Source organism: Balaenoptera borealis, assembly GCF_965194805.1.
Source record: "Balaenoptera borealis genome assembly, chromosome: 9".
Taxonomy (NCBI): Eukaryota; Metazoa; Chordata; class Mammalia; order Artiodactyla; family Balaenopteridae; genus Balaenoptera; species Balaenoptera borealis.
In genome coordinates, this window is record NC_138873.1 from 15,417,423 (window position 1) to 15,431,168 (window position 13,746).

General features: G+C 47.0%; 1 protein-coding gene across 9 annotated transcripts in view; it reads right to left on the bottom strand.

Annotated features, from left to right (window-relative positions):
* The window catches only part of MTHFD1L (methylenetetrahydrofolate dehydrogenase (NADP+ dependent) 1 like), a 204,545-nt gene extending 191,157 nt beyond the window's left edge, over positions 1-13,388 (bottom strand). For all 9 annotated transcript variants that reach the window (XR_014248492.1, XR_014248493.1, XR_014248494.1 and 6 more), the window contains exons 1-4: positions 10,331-13,388; positions 5,332-5,416; positions 4,114-4,164; positions 3,956-4,009 (exon numbers count right to left, since the gene is read on the bottom strand). Coding sequence is in view for 6 of the 9 variants with exons in the window: in XM_082405462.1 (XP_082261588.1) it covers positions 3,956-4,009; positions 4,114-4,164; positions 5,332-5,416; positions 10,331-10,539 (399 nt within the window). In the remaining 3 variants the exon portion in view is untranslated. The remainder of the gene's footprint in view (positions 1-3,955; positions 4,010-4,113; positions 4,165-5,331; positions 5,417-10,330) is intronic.
* Between the last annotated feature and the right edge of the window lie 358 nt (positions 13,389-13,746).

Here is a 13,746-nt window from a genome sequence, read left to right on the forward strand (position 1 = left end):
GCCCTGGTCTGGGAAGATCCCACATGCCGCAGAGCGGCTGGGCCCGTGAGCCATAATTGCTGAGCCTGCGCGTCTGGAGCCTGTGCTCCGCAACAAGAGAGGCCGCGATAGTGAGAGGCCCGCGCACCACGATCAAGAGTGGCCCCTGCTTGCCACAACTAGAGAAAGCCCTCACACAGAAACAAAGACCCAACACAGCCATAAATAAATAAATAAACTAATTAATTAATTAATTAAAAAAAAAAAAGCTTGGCTGAATTTTTTAGTGACTTCAAGTCTTTCTTACCGCTCTATTCTCTGCCAGAACAGAACAAAACAAAACCAAAGCTCAACAGTGAATAAAGTTGAGATCAGCAAAAGACAATTCCCTGTCCACAATCAGATTTGAGTCCAATGTAATGCCAACTTTCAGGGAGGCCAGGACTCAGGAACCTCGAGCATTCCAACCTGGCCCAGAGAAGCCTGTGTTTCAAGCACACTGTGCTTAACCAAAGCTTACTAATCATGACACTCAGGCCCTCCTGTTCTCTGGACCAGAATGGCATGTAGAAAGCATTTCCAAAGGCTTATGACAGAAAACCTCTAAGCACAGATAGCTCCATTTTACAGGAAACACTAAAATAATTTGCTCTTTATGAAAAAGACCAAAGCAGTTTGGGAAGCTAATATAACCGTTATTGAATGGCCAGGTATGTCTTTAAATAAGCAATGCTCTGGCCTCTCTGTTTACCTTTATTTTATGCCAGGATTTCACTGAGCAATGTTACTTGTTCATAATTAAGAGAGATTCTAGCTCGTAGATGTGGATCTCACTATGAGAAGTGTTGGTTTACCATTTCTGTTTTACTATCTAGCAAAAATCATGATGGTATTTCTAGCTGGTAAGAGAAGAAAAAGCTATTTGATATATTCAGAAAACTCAGAAAGAAAATTCTGTTTCATTTAATATTCATCATTCTGTCATTCATTCAACAAATGTTGAATGTTTTGAATATCTACCTTGTACCAGTTCTGAGTAAAGGAAATACAGTTGTAAAAAAATATCTGCCCTCATGGAGCTTATATTCTAGTACAGAAGACAAGACCAATAACAACAACAACAGGGACTTCCCTGGTGGCATAGTGGTTAAGCATCCACCTGCCAATGCAGGGGACACGGGTTCAATCCCTGGTCCGGGAAGGTCCCACATGCCTCGGAGCAACTAAGCCCGTGTGCCACAACTACTGAGCCCGCGCTCTAGAGCCTGTGAGACACAACTACTGAGCTCGCGTGCTGCAACTACTGAAGCCCACTTGCCTAGGGCCCGTGCTCCACAACAAGAGAAGCCATAGCAATGAGAAGCCCGTGCACCGCAACAAAGCGTAGCCCCCGCTCGCTGCAACTAGAGAGAAAGCCCGTGCACAGCAACAAAGACCCAATGCAGCCAAAAAAATAAATAAATAAATAAAATAAAATTACAAAAAAATATAACAACAATAATAATAGTATAATCTCTGAAATTGATATGGAGTGATGATGGGTAGGGGGTGGTCAGAGGGGGTGGCATCTATACACACAGCCCAGCCAGAATGAAGTGAGGGTACTATTGTTACCTCTAACTAGGATTTGGTAGTTAGAGGTAACAACGACAAAATCTTAATAAATTAAGATCCTTACTCTTTTCCAACATAATAACACCATCATATAAATTCCCATTTATTTCAAAGAAAAAGAGTGAATAAGTGACTCCTTGTCAAAAAAATAAGCCAAGGGGAACCTAAAGGAGAAGGAAATCCAAAAAAGAGGGGATATATGTATACATATAGCTGATTCACTTTGCTGTACAGTATAAACTAACACAGTACTGTAAAGCAACTATACTCCAATAAGAATGTAAAAGAAAATATTGTGACAAACTGAAAAAAAAAAAACATTTGAATGAAAAAAATTAAATAAGCCAAGGGGGAAAAAAAAGTCAAGGGCTATCAATACCAGTGGCAAAACAATCTAAGAACATGCAAATGCTACTGCAGAAAATGAGTGTCCTTCTGCAAAGGGAAAACAAATTTCTCTGCACTTTGTTAGTACTGGTAGGACACGTGTCAATATTTGTAATATCCTACAATGGCAAGTGTGGTAGAAACTGTTTGCCCAATATCCAATTTCTATTCTTTCTTAGTAATGAACTCTTAATTTTTAGCTGTGCTAAGAAATGATCTAAGGCCACTTGGTATAAAGACCACATTTCTCGCCTCCCTTGCAAAAAAGGCCAAGCAATTAGGCTCAGGCCAGTGGAATGGAAGCAGAATTGTGACTTTCAGAAGAAAGACTGGGACCCTGACTTTGGTCTTAGCCCCTCCTTTTTCTTGCTGGTGATAAGAACTTGCTGAACTAAGCCCTGTGATCCTGGAAAACAGGGATGGTTAAGAAATGCCCCCATCCTTCGTGTACTGCAAAGAACCACCTTCCCCATATGATTCTGACAAGACCATCCAATGCTCCCTAGTCTACAGACCCCACAAAGTTCTACTCTTTGTTCATAAATGATTTACTTGAACTGCTTGTCTCCACTGATCCATCAGCACAAAATGCCTGTTCATCAAACTTCGGGTAAGCTTCTTTCCTTCCCCCCAGGTTCCTAAACTTTGACCTACCCTCGGTCTGATTGGTCAACAGCTCTACCACCACCCCACCTCCCCGGGAGAACAGGCTGGCCTCAGGGTAAAACATTCTCTAATCTGCTATCCCATCAAGCCACCCTTTCATCCCACTTTTCTCACACTGGGTTCTTTCCTCCCTATAGAAGAGAAGCCTTTTGCTTACCTCTCAAAGGTGTGTCGAGCTTACAGACAGAGTGGGCAGTCCCTTTCCCCACCTTGCAATAATCCTTTCAGATTATGTCTCTCCTCACTGAGTCTGGATTTATTTTCTCTTTGACACTGGCTGGAATGTGGATGTGATCTGTAGTGCTGAATCTGCCATCTTGGATGAGGCAGCACAACAAAGACCACAGCGCAGCAAGATCCAAGGAGCCTGAGTCCCTAACGACTCAGTGATGCCACCACACCAGCCAGGGACTGCCTACTTCTAAACTTTATATTCACATACAAAAAACTTCTGTGTTATTCCAGATTACTTAAGGTTTTCATCACTGCCATAGCCAGTCTGAAGAAAACCTAGCCACAGAAGGAGGAGACACCAGGATGGCCCATGGTCCAGTTTCCCAGGCCCTACTTATAGAGGTGACTGCTTCTCCCAGGCTTGAGATGACACTTATGAGGACTGGTCTTCCCTGCTGGTGGAAACAACTAAAGCACATACAATAGCAGCGAAAGAACCCTATGGTGGTTTTTCATCAGCTGCCCCAAAACCACTGAGGGATTCACACAAGGTTAGCCTGAAAAAGATCTTCTCCTTTATTTTATCGACAGGGCAACTGAGACCCAGAGAAACCAAAGAATGGTCCAAGCAAGGTCAAACAACCTGTCAGGACACTGCAAACCAGAACTAGTCCTCCAGACACTGATAATTTCCACTAGACGACGCTGTTGCTACAGCTGAAGAAACACAACCGAAGTCCCCACATCATAGGTCACATTGTCAACAGTAACACATGGTAAGGTGATAAACAAAGAGGTCATCCTGTATAGCACAGGGAACTATATTCAATATGGTAATAAACCATAATGGAAAAGAATATATAAATATATATGTATAACTGAGTCACTTTGCTATACACCAGAAACAAATACAACGTTATAAATCAACTATACTTCAATTAAAAAAAAAAGAAACATGGTATGGGGCAGATAGATCAAGCAGCATCTACACTAGTGGAAAAAGTGAACTCTTCCCTCTAAAAGTTCAGCCCTAAGAAAAGGCTGGCTCAGTTCCAACCACAACTAAGAGACGTTAAGAGGTCTATTAGGACTGAAGAGGAACACAAAATAAGGGTTAAGTGTGCTGCCGTATTACCTCATCTTCACCGCTATCTGCAGGAAGGCAGATGTGAGTGATGTTCAGACCAGCCTGCAAAGAGAACATAGGGCGATTTTGTCACTGAGAGAAAATGAATCTATCATCCTAAAATTAAAATGAATTTTTAAAATCATTCAAAAAACCAACAATCCTACCTCCTCAGCCAAGTTCTGGTTTATTTCCTGCATCAAGTTATCATCACCTGCCTTGGGGAAGGAGAGCAAGAAGGAGAATGTAACAACATAAAAATATCTTGAAAAGGTACAAAACAAAATACAAAGACTAATTTTGTGATTATACATTACCTGACTACAAAGATGACAAGGGAAATGCAGAAAAAGAATCTTACTGCTCATAAAAGGGGACTAAGGGCTGGTACTTATTAACATGTCAGTTTCTCAGGCTTGAAGATATATCACTTTTGAAAATAATACTCCTCATAGGGCATATACAGCCACATAGGCAGCATTCCTTTCTAAGTGAGGACGCCTAAGACGGGTGTTTATGACTTGCCCTTGGGTGAAAAGCTACCAATGAGCAGAATTCCAGGAGGCCAGGCTCTTGTTTTGCTTTTCTTCCTACTCGTCTCACTTGCTTATCTTTGTAGGGGGTGCGGAAACAGACCCCAAAGAATGCAGACCCCAAAGTGACTTGAGCATAGCTCTCCAGTCTTGAAATTACAGCACTGATGAAACTAGAGGCTGCTATTCTGATACATTAAGCATGCACCAAAAACAACAGAGGCAGTTCAACTGCTGGGCTGTGTGACCTTACAGGCTTGGCTCAGCGCACCACTTCCCTGCACCTGCATCATCTGGGTGTGCCAATAAGGGTGGCAAACAGTGCCAACTGCAGCTGGCAATGAAGGGGCCGTGGCCAGAACATAGACATGGAACTCCAAGTCCTTCTGCCATGCCATGGCTTTTGGCCCCTCAGACTCATCGTAGGCTTTAAAAGACTGAGTAGTAAGATCACCAAATACCATGTCTCGGCAAGCATCTGCCTTCCACAGAAACAAAGGGGAATGTTTTTTCCCATCCCACTCAAATCACATCTGATCAGCATTTATAATGGACCACAATATATCCTGTGTAATGCAACTTACGTGAGCGCCTACCTCCTGACCTCTGGAAGCTATCCGCACCAAAAGGAGACAGACTCAAACAGAGTGGTACCTAACCTGTAACCCTGAAGCAGCAAAATGAGCAGATAAAGGGGGAAACGACAACATTTCCACCTGAGCTTTCTCCTCCCTCCCCTAAGCCCGAGTGGGACTTCTGTGACAAGAAGTGCAGCTGGTGACCTGTGTACAACTGTCTTCTAAATTAAAAGACATCCTAAAATAGCAGGACAGAACCACATTCTCAGCTTACCTGAATAATAGCAAGAACCGGCTTAAAGGCAGGGTTTTTTCCTTGCAGTAAACTCAGAACTTCTTTCGAATTCTGAATGACTTCTCTGCATTGAGAAAGAAAAACAACATAGTCAGGTCTAGGTTAATGACTAGAAAGGATGGATACAACACATGTTCTTAGAAGGTCTGCTACTCTAAATGAAACTAATTAGACAGCACAAGGACGGGCTCCTCCAAGTGTGGAAAAGGTGGAGGTAGGGGGAGGAGAACAATCATGAAATACCTGGCGTAGGGCTTCCCTATTGGCGCAGTGGTTAAGAATCCGCCTGCCACTGCAGGGGACACGGGTTCAAGCCCTGCTGCGGGAAGATCCCACATGCCGCGGAACAACCAAGCCCGTGCGCCACAACTACTGAGCCTGTGCGCCACAACTACTGAAGCCCACATGCCTAGAGCCTGTGCTTCGCAACGAGAAGACACTGCAATGGGAAGCCCGCGCACCGCAACGAAGAGTAGACCCCGCTCACTGCAACTATAGAAAGCCCGTGTGCAGCAATGAAGACCCAATGCAGCCAAAAATAAATAAAATAAATTTATTAAAAAAAAAAAAATCCAGCATAGAACATGACAATCTCTAATTTTCAAAATAAGCAGAGGTAAACAAACTAGATGTTAGCAGTAATTTTCTTTTTTTAATTTTTTTCTCCTTAATATGGCTCATTAGATGAAATGTGCCATATAAATATATTTTCTCTAAAAGAGAGATAATGGACTTCACTGGTGGCACAGTGGTTGAGAATCTACCTGCCAATGCAGGAAACACGGGTTCGAGCCCTGGCCCAGGAAGATCCCACATGCCGCAGAGCAACTAAGCCCGTGTGCCACAACTACTGAGCCCGCGTGCCTAGAGCCCGTGCTCTGCAACAAGAGAAGCCACCGCAATGAGAAGCCCACACACTGCAACAAAGAGTAGCCCCCGCTCGCTGCAACTAGAGAAAGCCCACGCGCAGCAACGAAGACCCAACACAGCCATAAATAAATAAATAAATAAATAAATAAATAAATAAATGTATTAAAAAAAAAAAAAAGTTGGCTCTTACAAATGAACTTATTTACAAAACAGAAACAGACCCACAGACATAGAAAACAATCTTATGGTTACCAAAGGGGAAGAGGGGGAAGGGATAAATTAGGAGTCTGGGATTAACAGATATACATTACTATATATAAAATAGACAAACAACAAGGACCTACTATATAGCACAGGGAACTATATTCAGTATCCTGTAACAGCCTATAATGGAAAAGAACCTGAAAAAGATATATCTATACATATATCTATATACATATAGACATTTATGTATAACTGAATCACTTTGCTGTATACCTGGAACACAACATTGTAAATCGACTATATTTCAATAAAAATTTTTAATTAAAAAATATTAAATAAAAAATTTAAAAAAGAAAGTTGGCTCTTTTTCCTCTCATAATAAGAGACAAAAGGCTTAGCCAAGGCAGTACCCATGCTTCAGTGCTTAAGACCACCTTTAAGTATCATCTCTTGTCTCCATCAGGGTCTTGCATGCACAACAGCTTTCAAAAAATGCAAGGGGAACTTCCAGCCAGATCCCATCAGCAATAAATGGCCATGAGCAAAGGGAAAAGGCAAAATGGCCAGGGGCAAAACTCCTCCCAGTTTTAGAGAAGAATTTGACGAATGTAGCTGGCAGGCACTGCTCTTGTAGGTGGATGAGGAGAGAAGGGTGCTCAGAAAACGTTTAAAGGCTTCAAAACTCAACCAGGAGGAGCCTTCCCACAGTCAGCTGGGCTAGAAGAGAGAGTAAATGGGCATGCAGCTGTGTACAACCCAGGAAGGTTTTGGTTTGTTTTTAAACACTTGGGATAAAGCAACTTGATTTCCAGTGAAACAACTGTATTGTTGTGTTGATAAACCAGACTATATGTGAAAGTTCACAAATCACCTTATAAATGAGCAAGAATCTTCTGTCCAACAACATGCGGCTGAGGACCACATGCTGTATGCAGATTCTCTGCCTTTCTTGGCTGCGAATTTGGGCCATACTGGGTCCTCATTTCTGGCTAGTGTGGGAAGGCACTGGAGTGCGGGTCCCACGTGGTTCTTGGCAATGTGTATAAGGGTCACCTGGAAAGCTTGGTAAAGAGAAAGGCTTTGTGACTCAGCCCAGAAAGTTGAACTCCCTAAGTCTGCATGGGGCCTGGGAATGTGTGCTTTCAACAAGGAGTCTGGGTGGCCCCGAAGCACTCAGTGGAAACAGCCGAGGACCAGTGCTCAGGCCTCTGGTTGACTAGCGCGGGCAATTCATTGAGCCACTAAGGAACCCGCTTCCTCATCTGTAGAGCAGGTGTACTACAAGGGCTCTACCTTTGTTCTTATAATTGTACAGCGTTCTTCTGGGCCTCAAAGCTACACTTGAACACTAAAAACACTCCTTCCAAAAGCAATTTTCCCAGAAACACTTGTAGCACCTACCCCTCAATAAAATGAAGGGCACACGACTGTAGAAGCTGACACCTGTCACCAACTCAGCTCATAAAGTTGGCTAATTCTCCCACAACTTGTTACATGTGTAACATTTCATTCTTTGGGGTTACTCCTTATTCTTCCATTATTCTTACAGTGCCAAGCAAAGCAAGCAAGGAGTTACCAGGCTCAAGAAGTCTAAGAGGTAGCAAAGATGTTTCTCATCAGAGGTTTTTCTGCCCTGGGTGAGAAAAGTTGCCTCCTCAACTTCTAGTTGGAAGGTGATTTCTGCATCCTATACTGTCTTTGGACCCTTACCCTGAAACCAAATCCCCCTAAAACTTCTTATCCAGTTTATGATTAATCTCTCTATCCAAAACTTTATTCCTTTTCTTGTCCCCTTAATCCTGTGCTAAATGAGCAATAATCAACCAACCGGAGTCAGATGACTAAAATTGCTGTTGTTCGTAACATCGTTAATATACTAAAATGCTATCATAGATATCTTCATTAACTACAAACTCAAGCTGTTTCTCCAGGGCAAGATGAGCTAACAGACCTCTGGCCAAGGACCACCCGGCTAGAGAAGCATAAACCAGAGACATCCCGACTGCCAAAAGAAATGTCGGACTTCCCTTGTGGTCCAGCGGTTGACTCCCCGCCCCCAACGCAGAGGGCACTGGTTCGATCCCTGGTCGGGGAAGATCCCACATGCCCCGTGGCTCGGCAAACAAACAAACAAAAAAACCCCAAAACCTCTATCTCAAAGACCAAGTTGGAGTGGATCTGAGGCTTGTCCCCTACTTCCCTGCTTGGTACCCTGCAACAAACACTGTACTTGCCTACGTCACAACCCGGTGTCAGTAGACTGGGTTTGCTGCACATCTGGCGAGGGTACCCCAGTTCGGTTTGGTAACCCCTTAAGATGAGCTCAGCTGTACACTGCTTAAAATCTAATGACCGGGGGGTTCCCTGGTGGCGCAGTGGTTGAGAATCTGCCTGCCAATGCAGGGGACACGGGTTCGAGCCCTGGTCTGGGAAGATCCCACGTGCCGCGGAGCGACTGGGCCCGTGAGCCACAACTACTGAGCCTGTGCGTCTGGAGCCTGTGCTCCGCAACAAGAGAGGCCGCGATGGTGAGAGGCCCGCGCACCGCGATGAAGAGTGGCCCCCGCTTGCCACAACTAGAGAAAGCCCTTGCACAGAAACGAAGACCCAACACAGCCATAAAAATAAATTAATTAAAAAAAAAAAATCTAATGACCAGAAGAGACCTAACCGCGACGTCCGGAGAGAAGACAAGGTAAACTAAAGAGTCCTTGGAGTCATGGGCCACATCATGAAGCGCCTTGGAAACAGAGGGAGTAAAAAGGTAAATTCATTTCAGAATGAAGGCTAGAAGGAAAACATAAGAGGATGAGGCCAGTGGATGGACGTGAAGAGCTCGCTCCGTAACATGGCATCCTGGAACTAGGAATTCTAGTTACGGAAGGGAAGAAAGGGCTTTCCCGCGACCCCCAGGCATGTCCTGAGCGCTTCACTCTACACCCTCTGGGTCCCCAGCTAACACACTTCTCCAGAAAGAGGTAGACAAGGCTCTACTTCCCCTCGCTCCCACCGAAGGGCTAGGAGAAGCGGCTAGGGTGTGTGTGAGGATCAAGGCGGGTGGGTACGGGGGTGGAGGGGGACCCGCGAACGTCTCCGGTGGGGACAGCGGAAGGCCGGCCCGGGGCTCCCAGGCAGAGTTCGCCTCTGGCTCGGGAGAGAACTTTGGAAATAAGGCTGCGCTGGGCATTCCGTACCCACGGTGCAGCGACGCTGGGAACGAGCCGGCCCCGACTTCTCCGGCCGCCCTCCGCGCGTCACTGGGTGGGCCGGGCCGCAGCCCTCCCACGCGCATAAGGCTGCGGCGTTTTGGGAGCGCAGACCTCACCGCAGTCACTGTACGCCGCCCGCAGCCAGCCTCCCGGAGGCGGAGCCCCTGAGCAGACAGGCGCCGATCGCTGGGCTCGGGGTGCAGCCGCCGCAGCCCCGCAAGCCCGCAGCGCCCTGGCCCCCACCCCGGATCCGACCAGCAGGCGGGCGGGAGCGGGCGCCCCTCCCCCTCGGGGCTCCAGCCCTCGCCGCACCGCCCCTTTCCTGCCCAGGCCGCGCCCGGAGCGGCTGCATCAGAGCAGGCGGCGGGAGGTGCACGTGGAGCGAGGCGCGCGGTCTGAGCTGCTCAGCACCCGCCGCGGATGCCCACGCCCTCCCGACCCCCCGCCCCTCCGACCTGGGCCGGCCCCGAGCGTCTCCGTCCTCCGGCGCGCCCAGCCCGCCCTCTCGGTGCCCGTCCCCCACCAGCTGCCGTCACCCCTAAAAGTTGGCACCAAACACTCGCGACCCCGTGCTCAGCGAAGCCCCCACGGAGGCCCCCGGGCCCTGGCCGAGACTCGAGAGCTCCGGCCGCCCCACCTCCTGGGTCTCCCCCGGCCGCCGGGGACCTGGGCGGCGGCTAGCGCCGTACACTCACCGGACGATGGAGTCCCGCGCTGGGGGCGCCCGGCTGCCCGGGCCCCGGCTGCTCCCGGCTTGGGTGTCCCGCAGCCGCCGCTGCCCGAGCAGGCCCTCCCCGCCGCCCCCGCCGCTGCTGGCGCGACAAAGCTCTCGGAGGCGGCGCGGCGGGCCGGGGGGCTGCAGGCGGCCGAGCCGGCGCAGGACGAGCGGCAGGCGCGCGCTCATGGCGAGGCGCGGGCAGTGCAGCGGGAACGCGGCGAGGCGGCGGAAGCGGGAGGCCGCGGGTTTTCCCGCGACGCGGAGATGCGGCGGCTGAGCTCAGAGACGCAGCGGCTCACGTCCCTCCTGGGGGTGGCGGGGCGGGCGCCAGGCGGGAGAACCGGACCCGGCCGGTAACGGGCCAGTGGCAGGAAGGTCCTGGCTATTCTTCCTCAGCGGAGAGGAGCCCCTAGGGGGCACTGCGCTCAGTGGCCGTGACGTTGGGAAGGCGGGGGCCTGTGGGGCGCGGGGCTGCTGTTCGAGTTGCCTGACGTCAGGGACGGGCACTTTCTGGCACTTCCAAACACAGACTCGAAATTTGGCTAGGGGTAAATATCAGAGGAGGGTGGGGCGTGAGGATGGGGCTCCCGCCCTGTCCTGAGACAGTACCTTCTTCCTCCGCCTAGGCTGCCAATAACATCCTGCCCTCGAGTGGCAGTTTGCTTCCTGGAAGGGCAATTGGTTTAGCTACCAGGGATTGGATTTATCAGGCTGGAGGCGGCCGAACAGTGAACACCGTGTGGGCCTTGGAGTTCAAAAGCTGACTTTGTAGCCGTAGGCAAGTTACTTAACCTCTGTGAAGCTTAGCTGCCTCAAAACGAAATACATTGTTTATAATCTTATCAGGTTTATAATTCCCAAGTAAAGTGGGAATAAAACTACAAATTATAAACACTGGCTTTCCATCAGCTAAACCCTGTAGGAGGTTCTGGAGAGACACTGAATTTAATCCTAAAAAACAGTAATGTGTTTTGTCCTGATTTTCAGCCTCGAGGAAACTGGGTCCAGAGAGGTCAGTTTGGTTTGCCTGCCTTCATTGATCATGTCTTAATCGCATGCTACTGTCTATATTTTTCATTGTAAGGCTGATTGCCACATCTCACACATGAGGGTACAGCAATAGCTAACATTTCACAAACCTGTGAGGTAGATATTACTGAAACAGGAGGGAAGGGGCAGGGCAAAACCTTTGAAAGAATGACATAGCCCAAGGACATGACGTAAACTGATTAGAACCAAATGGGTCCAAGATGGCAGACAAATCAACTTCCACTAGATCTTGAGCCTCAGTATGGGCTCACTGTAACACATCAGCAAGCTGAATGACACACCCACAGGCGCCATGACAGTTACAAGACCGACCAGAAGGATCAAAAAGTGGGCGGTGGCCCACTTCCTGGAAGTCTCCGCCCCTTCCTAAAATAGCTGGAATACTCCTCCCACTCATTAGCCTATGAAATTACCCACCCCTATAAAAACTGACAACCCCATACCCTGGTGCCTTTCTCACCTTCCGGAATGGCCCACACTCTGTGTATGGGGTGTGTTTCTCTCTAAATAAATCCACTTCTTACCTATCACTTTGTCTCTCACTGAATTCTTTGTGGGATGAGACATCAAGAACCTGAACTTCATTACGTCCTGAAACCAGGTGTGTGATCTCAGTTGGAAGACTGTGGGGTTTGGCTGGGTTCGAGTCCCGGCCGTGTGGGTTCAAGTTCCAGCCTGGGTTTTGGCCGGGTTCAAGTCCTGGCACAGGGGTTCAAGTCCCAGTCTGAGGTGCACGGTTTCATTACCACCTTTTTACACAAGAGGAAACAAAATCACAGAAGTTATGTCTTGTACAAGTGTTATCAAACTAAACTTGGGTCCACTCGCCAGGGTGCAGTAAAGCCAATCTACTGACACCAGGTTGTGGTGAAGGAAAGTGCAGGGTTTACTGCAGGTGCCATGCAAGGAGCATTGGCAGCTAATGCTCAGAAGACCTAAATTCCCCAGTGGTTTTCAGGGAAAGGTTTTTAAAGACAGGGTGAGGAAGAGGGTTTTGAATGCATGATCAGCCCATGAACATCCCTAGTGGGGGGTTCAGTATCTACAGAACAGCTCAAAGGATATGGTTCAGAATATTATCTATAGCCCTTGAGGAGGGACTAAGGGTCCTTGAATTTGTCTAATGACTAAACTATTATGATTTTGTCTTGCTTGACTGTTTTGCTTTGTTTCTGCACTTTCTCACTTCTCTGATTAAGTTTATTCTTTGGAACTTGAGGAAGGTTTAGGAGGTTAAAATTTTTCTACAAGCAAGAGGCAGGTGGAGGACATTGGGGGGTCAGGGGGACCTGTCCTGGGAATGCCCCATAGTGTCCTGCTTGGTTACACAAGCATATAAACATCAGAAAGGAGACTTGAATGGCCCGTTCACCTACTGTCCTGATAATCTTGGGCAAGTCATAAAACCCTTAGAGGCTTGTCTCATTATAAATTGGGGACCACTCATTCAATGGGCACTCATTGGACACTGCTGAACACAGGCCACTGGCCATGAAGATGAAAATCACCCAGTCCACAGGGAGTTTATGGGAAATCTCCATACCTTCCTCTTAAATTTGCTGTGAACCTAAAACTGCTCAAAAAAAAAAAAGTTGTTTTTTTTTTTTTTTTTAACTTATCCAGTCTCTACCCTCAGGAGTTTCCAACAGTAACTCCACCAGAGTAGTGACAATTTGTCAGTCCATCTGATGAGTGCCAACCATAGTGATGTTTAAAAAGACTGTGGACACCACATATTATATGATCCTGTTTATATGAAATGTCCAGAATAGGCAAATTTATAGAGACATAAAATACTAGGGTTTGCTTATGGCTGGGGGCAGGGGAAATAGAGGGATTGGAGGTTAGAGCTGATAGGTACAGGGTTGTTTTCTGAGGTGATGAAAATGAAATGCTTAACTGTTTATGGAGGAGCATCAGAGAAAACACCAGAGGATCCGATGCTGGAGCTGAGTGTGTTTTTCAAATATATATACTATTTATTTATAATGTATATAGAGAAAAGCATAAAGTAAAAAATAAAATCACCCACAATACTATAGCCAAGTCATAACTGTTCATTTTGATCTCTTAATTTTATTTTAACTTGTTTTACAAGACTGTGACCATATTATATATATAGGTCTCTTCTTCACTTGCTGTATCTGTTTTCATGAAATTGGGAAGGGATAGTACTCGAAATCATGACTTATAGTGGCTATATATTATAACCCAATCTATATTGTGGATAGACCATAATTTATTTTACCTTTTCCTGATGTTGTTTGTATTGTTTCCAGTTTTGGTGTGAGAAATAACATTCTTTCGTTCGCTTGTTCAGTAGCTGTGTGTTGAAGGCTTTCT